This window comes from Poecilia reticulata, chromosome 10 (assembly GCF_904066995.2).
Source record: "Poecilia reticulata chromosome 10, P_reticulata-male-v2, whole genome shotgun sequence".
NCBI classification, from domain to species: Eukaryota; Metazoa; Chordata; class Actinopteri; order Cyprinodontiformes; family Poeciliidae; genus Poecilia; species Poecilia reticulata.
Genome location: NC_088839.1, coordinates 13507285 through 13524854, shown reverse-complemented (window position 1 = coordinate 13524854; position 17570 = coordinate 13507285). Strand labels below are relative to the sequence as shown.

General features: G+C 41.7%; 1 protein-coding gene across 5 annotated transcripts in view; it reads right to left on the bottom strand.

Annotated features, from left to right (window-relative positions):
- Nucleotides 1-1994: 1994 nt before the first annotated feature.
- The window catches only part of nlgn3a (neuroligin 3a), a 173390-nt gene continuing 157814 nt past the window's right edge, over nt 1995-17570 (bottom strand). For all 5 annotated transcript variants that reach the window (XM_081612000.1, XM_081612001.1, XM_081612002.1 and 2 more), the window contains one exon: nt 1995-4825. In XM_081612000.1, the coding sequence (XP_081468126.1) occupies nt 3970-4825 (856 nt within the window). In that variant the 3' untranslated portion in view covers nt 1995-3969. The remainder of the gene's footprint in view (nt 4826-17570) is intronic.

Genomic DNA, 17570 nt, shown 5'->3' with positions numbered 1-17570 from the left:
ATGCTCCTAAACAGAAAGTCAGAGCAACATTGTTAAGATCAAAGCATATTAACATGTTCAATCTAATTTATAATTGGTCACAGCAATTCAGGGGCAAAGTGGTATGAACATTTTGCAAGGTGATGCCTGTGTGTGCTCAAATCAGTGGAAGTCAACCTACTCCCACATCTAAAGAGTCCACTTTATTTCACATTCTGTGTCGTAAAATGTTCATTCATAAAAATGAGAGCGGAAATAAAAGCTGACAGGAGGCACGATGCACGGTACCCAGACTGTAAAGATTTCTGGAGCTTTCACCCAGAGTTAGTCAGTCTCATCAGCAGATTGTCTGCACCTATCACATAATCAATCAGTAATGGCTGGGATTATAAACGGCAGCTTGTTAGCGACTCATAAATCCTTGAAGCACGGTCCTAAAAAGCAGCATATATTTGGAGCTTTGTTTATGGCCACCTTTTTCATGAAACACCAGTTAAAGGCTAAAGTTAATAAAACCTGAAATGTACTGAAGTGTTTGATGGAACTGTAGAAACAGGTGTTGTAATGAGTTTCTTTCCTGGATCATTTTATCAAAAAAAAAAAGAAAGAAAACGAAATGAAAAACTGATCCATCATAATATTTCCAAAAAATAATCTAAAGATATAAACTGTGAGTTGAAAAAAGATTCTTGCATCTTTAATTTATGGTGCCTGTAATATATTTTAAGCACTGAGACCATAAATATAAGAATAAAAACAGGCAGTTAGTCTACAAATGTACGGTGACCTACAATGTCCTCTACAGGTTTTGGCAATGATATGACCTATTTAAAAGGTGAATATATTGATGGAAGCAAGCATAGAGTCACACTAATCCATTTACAGTGGCCAAATGTTCAAGATGCTCTTGCCGTCTTCTTTTCTTTTGCTCTTTTTCTTATCAACTTATTTGTTTTTTACACGTGAATTTCTGGGTTGGGTATCTTGACAGCTAGATGAACGCTGCCAAGTTGGCACGTGCGACTAAATCATTCGCAATAAATGTATACTGCTCAAAAAAAATAAAGGGAACACTTCAGTGTTCACTTAAATGTTAAAGTGTTCCCTTTATTTTTTTGAGCAGTGTATATGTGCTGCATTTCAATAAAACACAACGTTGCTGAAAGCTGAGGTATTGAAAAGTCTTTATTTTATTTAAACTGTTTGGGTTTAAATCTATGGCAGGATTGTTGTAATTAGATTGCTTGTATACTTCATGGAGATTTTCGTAAATGATCCTGTACATAAAAGTAGGTTTTCTCGCTTTGTACGTCGGCGCAAAAATCCGGAAGTGAACTTCATATAAGGCAAAATGAGCAAAACTGCGATGAGTCGTATCAATATCCAAACGATTTTCCTCAAATAGACCCCCCCCCCCGCTTTTCTTTCTTCCTCTCTGCTACCGGCAACATCACTGATGAGCTGACCAGACTGCACTTCTCGCTCTGCTGCGTTCCCAATCATTAAATACCAAGGGGAGCCGTAATGGCCTACTTCATAAATATGTTGAGTTCCACGGTACCAAAACTCCAAAGTTGATCTAGCATCACTAGTCGGGTAGCATTAGCGCACTTCGTAGAGAACCTAGGCTGCACGGCGACACCAAATGAAAATTGTCAGTTTTGTTCGTAGAATCAATAACTCCAGTTTTCTCCTCGAGATTAACATATAATAGGATGCCGTGTGAGCGCATCAAGGCAATCTTTTCACAATCTCCCACTGCTGCAGCACTACTTTGCGTGAATTACAGTAAAAATCTGGAGTCATGCACACAGATAGGGCCCAAGCTGTTAGCCTGTGTTTTTAGTTGCCAAGGCTTCAGCAAGAGAAAGGGAGAGAGTGGGAGAAGGAGCAGCAGAGAGGAAGAAGGGAGGCAAAAAGGAAGGCCTTTCAGGGGTCGGGGGGTTCACAGTTTGCCAGAAGGATCGCTCCTTAACTCATTAAAAATGGGAAATAAGTCACAAAAAGAAAGGAAGTATGATCAAGAAAGGAAAAAGTTTAGTGAAACTTTATATTCTTCATTTTTTTACAGTTTAATTTGGCACATGGCACAATCAGCATGTATGCATCTGGTATACATAAATAAATATTAAATATTTTATACATACATATACATATAGAGCTCTTACAAAGACACCTTGAATGGTTTTGGGCTTGGTATGTTTCAAATGGCAACAACTTTACACGGGAGTTCTTTACGCCAGGCCGTATCCGTCTGAACTGTCATTTTAGTGGTTTCGTAAACGGGGGGGTGATATCTCCATAGAAGCCCTATACATATATGTATGTATGCCCATATTTATATATATATTCAAAGAAATACAAGTGTGCACTGATGCAGGTTTAGTCAGTGCAAACAGGCCTCTGTCTGCCGTTGAAGAGGAACTCTTACAAAGTCGATGGAATCATGTCTGTTAGTTCAGTTGATTCTTTAGCGATTTTTTTTTCTCTCTTAGACATAAAATAATATATTTATTTTGTATTCATTAAGCAAAAAATTAGACATATAGAACTTTTAAAACAACAAAAGTGCTATGTTGCGAAGACAGACACCCAGAGATGCAGCAGAAAACTCTACTGGTGTTGAACCAAAATCAGCAACGTGAGAAAGTACTCGTTTCCTACACTTCCCAGAAGCCCCTGCTCCCTCCCCACACCTACAGTAAGATGCAAAACAAACAGAACAGTAAAATAAAACTGGTGCACGAACACACACTCTGTCTCTCTCTCTCTCTCACACATACTTACACACACGTATACAAACAACTCACACACACACGCACACACCCACCCTAAGAACTCTTGCATTTGCAAGTTACAACATTGTTTCTCTTTCTTTATCACAACCTCATGATCACTCTTACACGCTGCAAATACAAAATCATTTTCACATGCATTTCAAACACACACCACACACAGCAGCATTTGCACGTGCACCACCTTGTGACCATAAAATTAGATAGCTCAACAAATAAAATTGGCTGTAAAAGATGCACTTTTTTCTTCTTCTTTAAAACAATCACAGTAACGTAGTATTCATCTCTGCCTTCTCATGTCTTGGCAAGAAACAGTCTCACACAAGTCATTTCTAGTTTAAAAAAAAAAAGGATAACACTGTCTGTGTGGCTGTTGTGTTGGTATGCACCAGAGAAGTAAACAAAACATAACCACAACAACAACAATGGAAAAAAAAGAAAGAAAAAAAAAAAAAAGAGTCGCCCAAAATGGGTTTTAAAATCTCTACATCTGCATATCCTCTAGATTCCCATCCTGGATTCAGAGTCTCTCATCTCTGAGTCTTATCTTGCTTTTGTAACACAACTCCGTGCTGAATTGTCTCAGGGAGGAGAAATAATGACAGAAAAGAAAGAGCTCAGTAAGGCATTGAAACGTAAAAAGAAAACAAAGAAGCAATTAAAAATATTCGCAAATATTGATGCGGAGGCCGTCATTCTAGATGTCTCCCGCAGGAGGAAGGGATGGGGAAATGAAAAGCACTTCTCTTTGATTTTTTTTTGTGTTTTTGTTCTTCTGAATTCAAGAAAAAATGTGTTGATATCTCCTCAGTCTGCTTAAAAAGGCTTTTAAAATGATTAATTTTAGAAAAAAAAAAACAAAAACAAACAAAAAAAAAAACACTGCAGAAAGACCACCTCCTCCTCTTCCTGGAGAAGGAAAGCAGTTTGATTTTGGCAGCTCTGCACAACTTGACATCCACAGAGAGCTCTCGGCTGCTCTCGTCATAGTAAAAGTCTAGTTAAATCTCTGCACGTTTTAATCCCACTCCTGCCCTTCCCCGCCCCCACGCAGCCCTTCCCCTGCCTGTGATATTTATAAAACACAATCCTCTCCTCAGTTCGTTCATCCTCCTGCTCCTCCTCCGCCAACCCACCACCACTTCCTTCTCTCCCGCCTGCGCTGGCCGCCCCCCGCCTTGCCTCCTCCTTAAAGCTATACGCGGGTGGTAGAGTGGGAGTGCGGCAGGCCGGTGGAGTTGAAGCCAGTTGTGAAGGTGTTGTACGGATGGAGGTTGGGCATGCCCACCAGGGAGTTGGGAATCATGGTGATGGTGTTGGGCGTCATGAGCGGGATGTCGTCCGGGGAGCGGCGCAGCGTGAGCGTGTAGTCGGGCAACGAGGCCAGGCGCAGCGCCCCTTCGTTGCTGTTCCCCGCCTCGCACTCGTGGTGCGTCTGGTTCATCTGCAAGGACATGATCTCCTCCTCGGGCGCGTGGTGACCGATGTCGTTGGCGGTGGTCTGGCGCTGCGGGCTGGGCTGCCCGTGGCCGGAGTCCTGCCGCCGCTTGTCCTTGCGGTAATAGAGGGCCGCGAAAGCCAGGACGTTGAGGAACAGCAGCGAGGCTCCCACCGCGATGGTGACGCTGAGCTCTGTGGAATAGTCCCTCGGGTTGTCGACCACAAGAGGCCCCGTCTCCTCGTCTTCGCTCCAAGAATCCTTATCCTCGCTGTTGTAGGCGGGTGACATGGGGGGGCGCTTGGTATTGAAGGGCCAGTTCTTCCCGTTGGGCCTTTTGGTGGAAACGCTTTTCGGCGTGGTCTCCGGCGGTGGCACTTTGGTGGTGGTAGAGGTGTAGTGGAACAGTTCATGGAGGTTGTAGAGATGGGGCACTAAGTGTTTCCAGAAGGCCACTTTGGTGGCCCGGTAGTGGTCACGCACGCGCGGCTTCAGGCCGATGTGCAGATAGAGCTGGTCCTGGGGATTGTACTTGGACCAGGCCACCTCTTCGAAGCGGTTGGCCTTGGTGTGGATAAACTTGGTGTCTTGAGGAACTGGTTTGTTGGGGTCCCTGGAGACAAGAAAGAGATGAAGCACACAGAAAAATGAGATTCTGACAGTGGATTTAATTAGTAATGATATTCAGGGCTAGAGGGACAAAATGCAAATAATCATTCTTAAAACATATCACTGAGTCAGAGCCTATATTTTGACAAATCTGCCATAATTGTGGCAACAAGTGGAGAACTTTCTAAACTGAAAAGCGAAACCCCGCTTTTTAACCAAATGCAGTTAAACTCTCGTCCAGGTGTCTTTGCTGCAGGAGGAACTGACACCAATATCATTTCCAAACCTTCTCCTCTCCCTTTCCTTTCAGCTACCTCTTTGCAGACCTATTAAGGCTGCATGTCTCATCTCCCATCTCTTTTTCCTCCCAGATGTTGATCTTATTTCAATTCTGCGGCAGCCCAGCCTCTAAAAGCAGGCCAGAGGCTTTTAAAAGTAAATGCATATGAATAAGTCAGCAGGCTTTAGGGCGCGCGTCAGGAGGCATTTTGTTGTGGATAATCCAATGCTGGTGGAGCCTCTCTGCTAATTGCTCACGGAAGGCATTGCAGTGTATACTGGCATCCAGTGCACTGATGTAAGGTAGACCATATTAATCAAGACACTAAAGGGAAGTGTGCAGTCATGCTTGCGTGCGTGTGTGTGTGAGTGTGTTTTAGCATGCATGTGTTTGTGCGTGGATGTGTGTGTGTAGTTCTAGAGGAGGATGCAGTACTTCATTTGATCCACAGGGTTCACTGTTCCGCCTCTCACTTTTCAACATGTTGCATCAAACAGCAAACTACTTCAATTACAGTGAAGCTATTGATTTATCGAATGAATTAACATATAGCAAACTCCAACAATCACACAGCTCTTTGTTGGCGTACAATGTCAGGATTGGGACCTCGGCAGTACTGTATATTGCTTTTGCTGTGGATTAAATTGCTTTCCGTGGAGGAGCGTGAATCATAACTGAATGGCCTTGAAAAACACAATACCCGGCTGCTTGAGGAATGAAAAGCAAGAATCTGCCCCCCATTTTTTTTTTTTCAATGTTATGAAATATTCCATAGTGGGTTGGAGTGCAACGTTGATGGTAACCAAAGTCAAAATTTAGTTAGGGATTTTGGGATATGGTTACTTTTTTCCTTTTTTTAAAAATGTTTTATTTGGATCAGATTGGAAAAACCTCCAAACACAGCTAAGAGAATTAAAAGACAAGCCCGACGAATTCACCCTCCGTCCTCTCCTCCTCCTGTTTGTTTCTCTGCTGTCAATTTTTATTTTTCAGGTCAGTGCTTCTGGGAGAGGGAGAGAGAGAGGGAGGCAAAGCAAATTGAGATGGCTGGAGCTGGATTCCTGGACCTGGGCTGGTGTCAGCAGAGCAGCCCGTAAATAACCTCTTTTATTAGGACCGTAATGATCCCCAATGAATATTGACAGCCAGACTATGATGACTTTGTAGCTGAATATCAGTAATTAAGTTTCAAAGGAGCGTGCGGTGGAGGTAAGGTCATATTGATCTCCCTAAGCGCAACATGCCAGGGAACAGGATGTCAATGGAGCAGCTTGAGATGAGGTTGTCTGCAGCCTGAGCGCTTCATGAATTCTTACATCAGCGTCGCTTCCCTCCCCCTCCTTCTCGCACACAAATACGACAGCGGTAATGGAGGTCAGAGCTGCCGCCATTGATGGGATTTTCTGTACTTTCCATAACATGGCAAACCCGTTTTCGCCCAGAGAGTTAAATTAGCTGATTTGTTAAATAAAATATGAAAATTTCTTGCAAAAGGTACTTGGAGAGATTTCGCAACACAATCATTGAATGCGGGCAGCGAGCGTGTAGTGGTGCAGTGGAGTTAAAAAAGCTCTCTGGTGGCTGGCTGACTGGTTCACTGCAAGTGAAGATGAATAATTTAGGCAACACAAAGAAATCAATGTGGCATCTTTAGTTAATTTGATTTGCCGCATTAGAGAACAACTGGCTGCCTTATCTAATTACACACACATATGCTTGGGTAATTGTTGCAATGTCAATAGTAAACAGGGTACATTCCTTTAAATGCTTTCTCCAATTGCTGCTCAATGTGGGGGGTTTGAGGTCCTATCTGAATTTTGGGGTTTACGACTGACTGCTTTGAGACCTCTGCGGTTACCCGGCTCCGTCTGTATGTGGGCTTACAGCGATGAAGTCAGATTTGTTTGAATTTGAATATTAGTTCTGAACTTCCTTAATAAACAGAGAGAGAAAAAAGAGATGATTATATACAAAAACCCCTCAACAGAATTCATAGTTTCCACATTTTGTCACTTTATAGCAATAAATGTATGTTTTTATTTTTATTATTTTTGATAGACCAACACATAGTCATGAATAAATGTAATTTGCAAGTAAACGATACATGATTTAGAATTTTTAACAAATAAAAATCAAAGTGTGGATTGCATTTACATTGAACTCTCTTTATTCTGACACCTCTAATCACCTCTAACCACAACGCAGCTGGCTAGAAAGAAAGGCACAACTGCAAACCTCCCAAAACACAGCCATCAGAGAAGCAGCCAAACGACTTATGGTGACACTGGAGGAGCTGCAAACATCCACAGCTTATGTGGAAGAATCTTCTGTTAGGACAACTATGAGTCAATCATTTTACAGTTTGCAAAATGGAAAAAAGAAGCTGAGCCTGCAATTGTATTTGCAGTAAAAGGTGCAAAGAAGTGACTCAGGAGTCACTTCTTTGCACAGACAAACAGAAAATTTTCCAGATTTAGATTTGTAAAAATGTTAAAGCATCTACATGTGTTGGTTTATCACCTTAAATCTCTATGAAATCCTTAGTTGTAAAGTTACAAAACGTGAAAAAGTTCCAAGGCATGAAAATGTCTGCAACGGTCTGCACCTTCTCATAGACTCTGTTCCACCATGACGAGGTAACCAACACCCTAATATTGTGCAAGTCCCACTTGCATCTTCAATTTATCTCTGAGCTGACTTGGATATCGCCTGCTGTGAGATGCACTGTGACATCTTGACACAAGGCAGATGTTAGCAGATGCTTTCACTGATGAGGTTTACGCCACAGATTCTTCTTCTAGTCCCATGAGCTTTTTAGAGATTTTTAGTATTTTTTTAATTCACAGGCAAATTAATTTAATGTGATTAGGGAAATAGTGTGTACAAAAGTGCCAACTAAGCTTTTCATTAGCATGTAAGGATGCAACACTTTATATAATACCTGTTATATAATGCAGAGCACTGGCCGTTTTTGTGGTCACTTTTTCAGAAATGTGGCTTCATCTAAAACAGATGCAATAAATAATGACAAAAAAGCAGAAAAAATCTAAAGAGGCAGGTGCAATTAATAATAAATACAAAAAAAAAGTTTTAAATACTAACCGTTTTGTCAAAAGGCTAAATTTCAAGATTTAATAAGAGAAGAGAATTACACATCTGGGCTCTTATTTTGAACCACAGGCATAAAAAGTGATTTGAAAATATCTCAAAATGGTAAAAACGACCTGAATCACACTGGGTTCGGTTCATTTATCTCATCAGCATGAATCGCTTCACCAGGACCATGCTACCGTCACATCTCTTAGCTTCCAAACGCAACAGTAAACATGAGATAAAACTCTTTAAAATAAAACATCAGTGCACATGATGTTAAGCTCCGGAGCAAACAGTTGCTTTGACTGCGACATGAAGTGATGTCTGCAGTCCTGTTGGGCTTTGAGAGCTTCCTGGCATTAGCTGACAGCATGCTTCTGGTTAGACCTCCTGCCTAATCTGGATGCTCAGCTGGACTCTCTGGCAGAGGACAGGGATTATTACACCCATAAAAGCAAGCGATTTAATAGCCTCTTAGACTTCCTGTCATGTGTTCATATGGCGATGGGTGCTGTTAAACCTAAAACCCCTCTTTCCCTTCAAACACTGCTGACCTGCTGACCCCTGTCCGACCTTGGCCTGCCATGTCTGCGTAAGTCCCACCATGTGTTTGCATCTGTGATTGACGGGGCTGTTTTTGAATGCGTGCGCCTGCCGGTGTGTGTTTGTACCGTTGTCTCACCACGCAATGATATATTGACCTCTTCAAAAGTTCAGAACTTGAACTCAGGACGTCGGGTTTCAGTTTTACACACCAGCTGATGATGAATCGCAGCTCTCCAAGCTGATATGAGAAGACAAAAAAACGTTTTGCAGTGTAAGGATTAAACCGATTTTCTATAAGACGCCGCACCTCATGGATGACAGACACGACTCTTGGCTTTACCTACAGAGGACGTGGAGGATGGGACTTGAGCTCATTACCTATTCTAAGCCCTATCTGCAAGCACTGATGTAAAAGGTAGATAAGGGGGAAGAATGAATATCATTTTCTTTCTTTTTTCATTTCCCATGTACCTCCTTCCCCTTTTCATCCTGATGTAATTTGAAGCGCTTCAATGATCATAGACCTAGCCATCACCAAATCTGAAAAGACACGTTTAGGTGCCCTGAGGCTGAAGACGAGAATCTATTTTCACTGCACTCAAGGTCTGTGAATCCGAAGCGGCGTATAGCTTCTTTATATAAAACAAGACACACACATTAACTCGGCGGCACTGATTTTGATAAGATGCAAAACATGCAAACATTTTGTGTTGTTGTTATTGTTGTTACTCTTGTGTGACAAATTTAGCCCCTGCGGTTGTTTATCTACTCACCAGGTAAGACAAAGGAAGAGGCTAATTTTAATTTACATTCCTCCACGCGGTTGTGAAGCGCCTTTTTATTCCTGCAATCTGCGTGCATTTCGGAGAAGTGCAACCGACCCGATCCTGCTTGTAAGACCTTGTCTGAGCGCAGCGTCAGGGAACGGCTTCAGTACCTAGCAGGTGAATCATCGGGCTGTGCTCTTTTCCCCTTCATGCGGCTGCACACCGCGGCAGAGGGCTGAGTGATGCGCGGTTCATATTTAATGGCAGCCTTCAGTTCAGCAGGGTAAGTGATGCAGGGTGAGGTGCTGTGACTTTGGCTTATGTGGAAGTGTTAGAGGACACGGCTCTTTTATTGCAGACCCTATCGATTTGTTTGATCAGCTGTGTACAGGCAAAGAAAGCACACCTACTTGCACAATTTGTCTTTTTCTAATTTCCAGTTAAAAAAAAAATACTATATTTATCCAAATTAATGCACTAAGATCCGCTTCCTGTTTGTCTCCCATCCCTGCCAACCTTCTCTTATTACATTCAGTACAGTGTGGACTTCGATCAATAGCATGCCGGCGCCTTAACAAGCCACACCACTTCCTTACCTTCTGTAATGCAAATCAGGATATTGGCTACAAATCTCCCATCAAGTGAGTGCGTATTTAATGGAGTAGGTAGGTGGCTGCTGGGGAGGGAGGGGGTGAGGGTGCTATTCTCAATGCAATGCCTTCACATGTTGTTGGTACAAGTTGGCCACAAAGAATGACTGAAAAGAATGGGGGATAATCCTGTGAAAGGAGGAAAGGAAGGAAGGAGGTCAGTGACGAGTGATATAACTTTTGGAGCAAAGAAAAACGCCTGTAGCCTTCTGTGAATGAGGTCAGACGGGAGATGCAATTGATGTTTGAGCTTTGCTTATTATATGAGGAGAGTGTGCTCAATGGAAAACAAATCTGGCCCTTATAAAAAGCAATTTTTTAGCCATTTTTTTTTTTCAAATTGAAGCCATGAGAAGTCTAATTCAAATTTGGTACAGACGGTACAGAAAACTTGCATAAGGTTCTCTGGTCAATTGAGATCAAAATGAACCTTTTTGGATTTAATAAAAAGTGCTACACAATGCCACTGTGAAACATGGTAGTAGCAGAAGCATACTGTGGGGAGGCTACTCTTCAGCAGGGAATTTGAGGAACTTAATTTAAGAAAATGCTGGCTTCCAATCACTTGAAACAGGAGCAAAGCTTCTTTTTACGGGAGGACATAAACACTAGAAAGCCAAACCTACAATAAAATGGTTTGGAGGCATAATGCCTGAGACAACTAATGACTAAGAAGAATGACGGATAACCCGGAGAAAGAAGGAGAATGAAGGAAGGAGGTTATGATGAGTAATAGAACTTCTGAACTTTAGGACTAAGCGCAAAACGCCTGCAGCTATTCTTGAACAGAAGTCAGACAGGAGAAGCAGATGACAGACCGGTCTTTCTCCACTAGCGTGTCTGGACACTAAAGTGGGTCATGGGTCTTTGACTGCAAAAAATATCAACAGAGTCCATTCACACTCCTTACAATAGGTGGCGATAATGCCCTATGATGCTAGTTGATACCCGTTGTTTCAAGCGATAGAAGGTGTCACACAAAGTTTGTTTACATATGCTAATTAAGCATGGCACGCACAAGTACAACGTCGGCTACAAGAGAGACTATTTTTCTGATGATTAATGAATGCGTGACCCTATCGGAATCAACACAGAAACAATCAAATGGCCAAAGAAAGAAGAGTCAGCAGGTGGGACCATTATGTGATCCTGACATGGAATTTCGCAGAGGTAAGCCTCTCTCAGTTCTGGTGCTGCACTGAGATGAGTGAGCAGCCTTTTCTCCTACTGAAGTAGCAAAACACCTCCAAACACTATTTAGCGCCTGACCCTGTAAGTGTGTCCTTTCAGCACTGGTTCAGCTGCAACAAAACACAGGAGCAGACTAGACATTTTACAGGACCACAGAGGGGCTTAGTCTACTGTAACTCCCAATATTTTGAGGATCTTATCAGGAGCAAAAGACATGCTCATTTCTCCCATCAATTTACGCCCTTTCCAGATGGTTGTGTCACACCTGAAGCTAAATTTAAGGCTGCTTAAGTATTTTTAAAGCAATATTTTTTAGTATTTAGCTCAAGAAACTAGAAGAAAACAAAATTTTGTAAGCTTCAATGCAGATAAAAGCTTCAGGAGATCACTTCATTTTAAAATTTCTGCAGTGCTGTCGGATACATCTAAGTAATTTAAATATTTAGACGTATTTATTTTATGTACTCTGTATGAAACAAGGAACGGGGTTTTATGTAAGATGTTGTTCCTGGTTGCTCTGATTGCTGATCAGCCTCTTGAAAGAGTACAAATCCTACAGGAAAGTGTGCCCCATTGGCAAGTTGGAAGAAAACAAATCAGGGCATTATGGAAAAGTAGCATTAAAGAAAGTCATACGATTTCAAACGGTGAAAGAAGGTATCCTCATCGTACGATACAAAAGTGAACCCATCTGGCCTTCGTAACTAACCCGACACGCCATAGCCATGACGAAGCATGGCGGTGTTATCATCATGCTGCGGGAATGGTTTTCTTAAGCAGACACAAGCTGGTCAGAGTTGATGGAAAGATGAATGGAGCTAAACCACCACAAGTGGAGAGAGAGACGGGAATAATCCAGAGGAAGGTAGAGAAGGAGGAAGCAATGAATCAGAGTTTTTAGGGCAAAGGCAAAATACCTGTGACTGCTTACGAGTCGCAGCCGATGTGCAAACACTGCTAATCCTAAAAGAAAAGTATGTTTGATTGATAAGTGGGATGAAAACAAAGGAAAAATGAACTTGCGGGATTGTAAATCATAGTGTAGGCTGTTCATACACACTGTTAGTACTTTTGTTTAGTTGGCAGTCGTTGTCACTAAACCAATCAATACTGCATATTTTATTCCATGTTGCGAATGTAATACATGACCAGATTTCTTTTGTGTGGGATAATGAGAGAGAGAGAGGGACGGCGGAGCAGAAAAGGAGACGAAGAAGGAAACTGAAAACATGACAGCGCTCTGGTCTTTAACTACCTAGCGAAGCCCTCTGCACAGTATGTGGCACAGCTCACATGGAAAGCAGAGAAAATGAGCACCAGTAGACCAATGTTAAAAAAAAAAAAGAAGAAGATAGACCAACACATTTACAACACTAATGATATCTAATGATTGATGTCTGCTGGCTTTTTCATCAGTGGTTTCTTTCCAAAGTGTTCAGATGGTGTTTTTTGCACTAATTTGCTTGCACTTGTGTTTGAAAAGCAAAAAACAAAAAAAACAGGGAAAAAAAGGAAAAGAAAATGACACATTCCTCAGGAAAAGTTCCCCTATCAATAAAGTAAGCCCAGCTGTGCGCTTCTGTACTAAAACAAAACAAAACAAAAAAATACTCCGGTCAGGACAAGTAACTTGAAGCCGAATAAATCCACCTAACCCTCAGGAAAGGACAGTATAACAGTTTAAACGTTTACGTGCCCTCGCTAAGAAGATTTGACAGTGTGCACTCTATGGGTGCTTTTATGCTTCACTGACACAGAGGGGGGAAAAAAGGCACGGGGAAGGGATTTGCCCTGTAAAAATGACACATGAAAGCCAGGGACAGGAAGAGCTTTGGGGGGCGGGAGATTCGCTGCTATGATACACTCTGTTGACATGCAGCCCAAATGTCTCAACATCGTGTTGCACATGTTCCTACAGCTGATTTAGAGGCAGGGACAGGAAGTACAATCTGGGTCAGTTCACTGCAAACATCTGGAAGGGCAGACAGAGATACTTTACAGATATAGGCAAGATGGTTGCTGGGCCAGGCGAAAGGAGCCAAGGGGAATTCAGCTGGGTCTTAATTAAAAATATGTCCTCCAGAGCCAAACTAGGTTGGGTGGTGTTGGAGCAGAGATCTGTATCCCTCAGTGTGGTCTAAATGAGGGGAATAAACTTCAAAAATGTTAGGAAAAGGTCTCACGCCCCAGTGTAAGAGTCGAAGGTAGATCCCACTCCATGAGATATGGGAATATTAAAGCAGAGGGTTTTTAATGCTGGCGTCTAATCCCAGACTCTTTACCATCTGAGTGCCTAATAGTGGTTTGCATTTTTTCCTCTTTGTCTGGAATGAAGCCAAGATGACACATCATGGTTTATATTCGTGCCGTAACATACTTGGACTGAATCTAAAAAAGGTGAGTTTGTCTTGCTTTGTTCAAAGAAAATCCATATAAATGAAATCTGGATATTTTTTTTCTGATAAAAACAGTTTTAACTGAATGACATTAACTGGATGGGCAGTAACCTCACTATAGCCCTGCACTGTCTTCTGCTAATTGGACATTGGTCACTGAGATAAATGCTTCAGGAGTTAAACCCGGACATCCCCCTTAGAGACATTCTCATGACCCCATGACCTGGAAAACCTCCAAAGACAGGCGCCCAGGAGACAACCTGACCCAATTTAACCAAAAATCACCTAATCTGACTCCTTTCAATGACAGGGAATAGCAGCTCTACTTTAATAACTCCTTATCCTGCCTCAAAGTCTGAGCTCAGCACCCGGTGGAGATAACTCATTTCAGCTGCTTTGTGTCCACAACCTCATTCTTTTGGGAATGATCCAAATCTCAAGAGCGTAGGTGAGGGTCAAAATGCAGATGGAGCAGTAAAGCGGAGCTCTGGCACGTTGACATTACTGCAGGTGACCCGATTCACATTACGCTAGATGAGAGCCGTGGCATTGGTTTTAGAGGAGCTTTCTCTCATTCTTACTACTTTGCACTCGGCTGTTAACCGCTCCGATGCAAGCTGATGGTTATGGCTTAAAAACACCCACAGAACCACATTATCCGTTCATCTCGTCGAAGCAAAGATGAGACCCAGAGTTTCTCTATCAAGTGGCTGACTCACTCCGAACTTGGGTAGGGCAACAAAACTGGATCCGGCCCAGGGCTGAACACCATCCTCAATCTGGCCCAGGCAGCAATTTATCATCCGTATCTTATGACCATAGGTTGAGGTTCAATGGAGTGGTAAACCAATAGCTTGGTTTTATTGCTTGGTTCTTCCTGCAGCACAACAAATGCAGGCAGTGCACGCATCAATACATACAAGGCTCCAATCAACTTATCCATCTCCCGCTCCACCCTAGCATCACTTGTAAACAAGACACCATGGTACTTGACCTTTGACCTCACGCCTGGAGTGAGCAGTCCAGCTTTCTTTAATAAAAGACCATGATCCAGCTCCTCTGAGTCAGCAAGCTCGAAGTTTAAAACTTTTATTATTTAGATTAATCAAAAAGTTTCTTAGAACTAATCAAAAATAAAAAATACAGTTTCAAAAGAACATAAATTATGCACTTAATTTGTATCTACAAAGACGTATGCGATGTGAAATGATGACTGCCAGGCAGTTTTTGATTTGATGGACCTTAGTCGTCCCTTCAGACGAGAAAAGCAGCCCGTATCAGTCCATGTCGATGCAAGTCTGTGCAGCTCCAGTTTCTTGCTGCAAGATGACTGAATGTAAATGCCCTCTAATTGGACAGCAGACGATATAGAGACAGATAAAACACAGAACAAGATTTCAGTCAGCATCCCATTCAGGATGGGATCAATACCCATCTGGTAACGGGGATTGTCAAATTAAATTTAAGTTGTTAGAAATGATTACTAGTAGTCAGATGAAATGGCTCGGCTCTGTGATGGGTGGGGGTGAAATTAGGCATGGTGGGGAGTGAGTCACCCGAGGCATGGGCGATCGACACAACTAAGGCCGAGGGGATCAATACAGCACAGAGCTTTGATATTCCTTCATGATAGGTCTTTGTGTTTTTTGGTGGGGCTACAGCACGCTGGAGAAAAGATAAAAACCTATTCCAAACACACACACACACCATATAAACTGAGGTGTACAGAAGGCCACTGACTATTCAGGCAAACTCAACCAAAGCACTCAGCCAAGCACGTACAGCAAAACACAGACTCAGCAGGAACTTTTAATCTTCTTCATCTTCAATATGTCTCATGTCTTCAGACCGAGACCCAGGACGTCTCGGCAAAATCACCTCTGGACGACCCTCCCCTCCCTCTCTGTTAAAAAAAACAAAACAAATCCTTTTCTGTGCCATGCTATCTATTTAGAGCTGCGTTTCCCCAGCTGCCTCTCTTCTTCAGCAATGACCATTTTGTAACGAAGCTGAGATGGGATTTCTATCTGTTACTTTCTATTAATAGCTGAAGTAGTTTGTAATTGTGTCATCACTGGTTTTACTAATTTCTAGGAGCAGCTGCCAGAATGCAGCAATCTGTGGCAAATTGTTAGTGCTGTTTGAAGAAAGTCTCCCAATTCCTGTCCAATCTCATGAGAAAATCATTTCTCTGTTAGTTATCTGCCAGTTTGAGCTTTTGTTGGGGCCCTTGGTGATTATTTAGTCCTTATGATGCTTTTGGTGAAAAGCATCATCATCTGGATACCAAAAATAAACAGGTTTTGTGAAATAACAGTTTAACATCCTAACCGTTACTGGTGCCAATTAAAAATATTTCAATGAGCTGCAAGCAACAGGCAAGCAAACAACTCGGGTATTGACCTCCAGTCACGGTCTACTCTTTTTTTTATTTCATGTTGTCAACAGATTTTAAGGAGCTGGTTCATCTTGTTTCTCATAAAACAGCAATTAAAGCCCTAAAAGAGGTTTAATTGTGCACAACTGTTAGCCGTTGTCTACCCTGTATCCTTTCTCTACATGACAAGAAAATGTAAAAAAAGTCGCAGTAGCTTCTCAATCAGACAAGAAAAAAAAAAAAAAAACAGGCCAAAGTTACGTTTGAGATTTCCAAACTGGATCACATTTATCAGTTTTCTTCCAAAATACAACAATTACAGAACAATTAAAGATGCTGATTTTATCCAGAATCAATTTACCATCTCCCTGGGTGTAATTCATTAGTATATACATATTTTTCAATTAAACCCACACTGAGCAAGAACAGCATGACTTACAGGTACGGAATAGCTTCATTATAATTACATGGGAAAATAAGAAATGCATTACAAGCTAAAGGGCTCAGATTACTCCCAGTAAAATCCTAAAATAAGATGCGAATGTTGCTTCTAGGGAAAATATGTTTTCTACTTTGCTTTTGTTTGCATCATCTGTTATTATTATTATTATTGTCAATTATCAAACTAGAAATGGCAGCGATTTTCATCAGATCTGTTCCACATAGAATGTTCCATGAACGTTGCTTTTACAATAAGTAGATATAAATTTAGAACAAAATTTGCCTTACTGATAAATATGAGTGCAATGGTAAATGCATTTGAACGAAAGATTTGTTGTGTGGGTCTTTGGGTTTGGGCAAATGCTTGTACTAAATATCGCATAAGACACAATAACATGCAAAAACATCGATGTGCAGAACTCAACAATCCACAAGCAGCTTAGAGAAGGTAGCTAATTAAGGAAAACCACAGCAAAAAGAGTAGAGACAAAAAAACCCCACCATCTTAAAGTAAGCTTCTGTCAAGTAATATTGTGACCTCCACCAGATAGTTGACACATATTCATTCTGCACCTCTCCAGAAACATTGTTGTGGAAAATGCTTTTTTATGAACCTGTGAACCGACATCACGTTTGCACTGGATGGTAACCTTTTAAAGACACTGAAAATTATTTGCACAAGTAGTCAAGTCAGGAGGCGATGCACCACTAATGCTTGTTTATGTTTATGCTTTTGCATGTGGTAGTCTCTTTTATCCAAAGCCATGTACAAATGAGGATATAAAAATGCAATGAACATTAAAGGTAAACTACTTAGAATGAAACCCACTAGTCAGGTTCTGTCAGTGGTGACAGCATAGAAATAGAGTGGAGGCGTAGAAGAAAATTTATGGGGCGTTCAGGGTAGGTGCTATACATAGGATGTTCTTCCCATGTGAAACTTCAACTGAAAGGTAAGGAAGTAAAGCAGCACACTAAAACTATAGTAGCAGTTTATTTCAGCTCCGT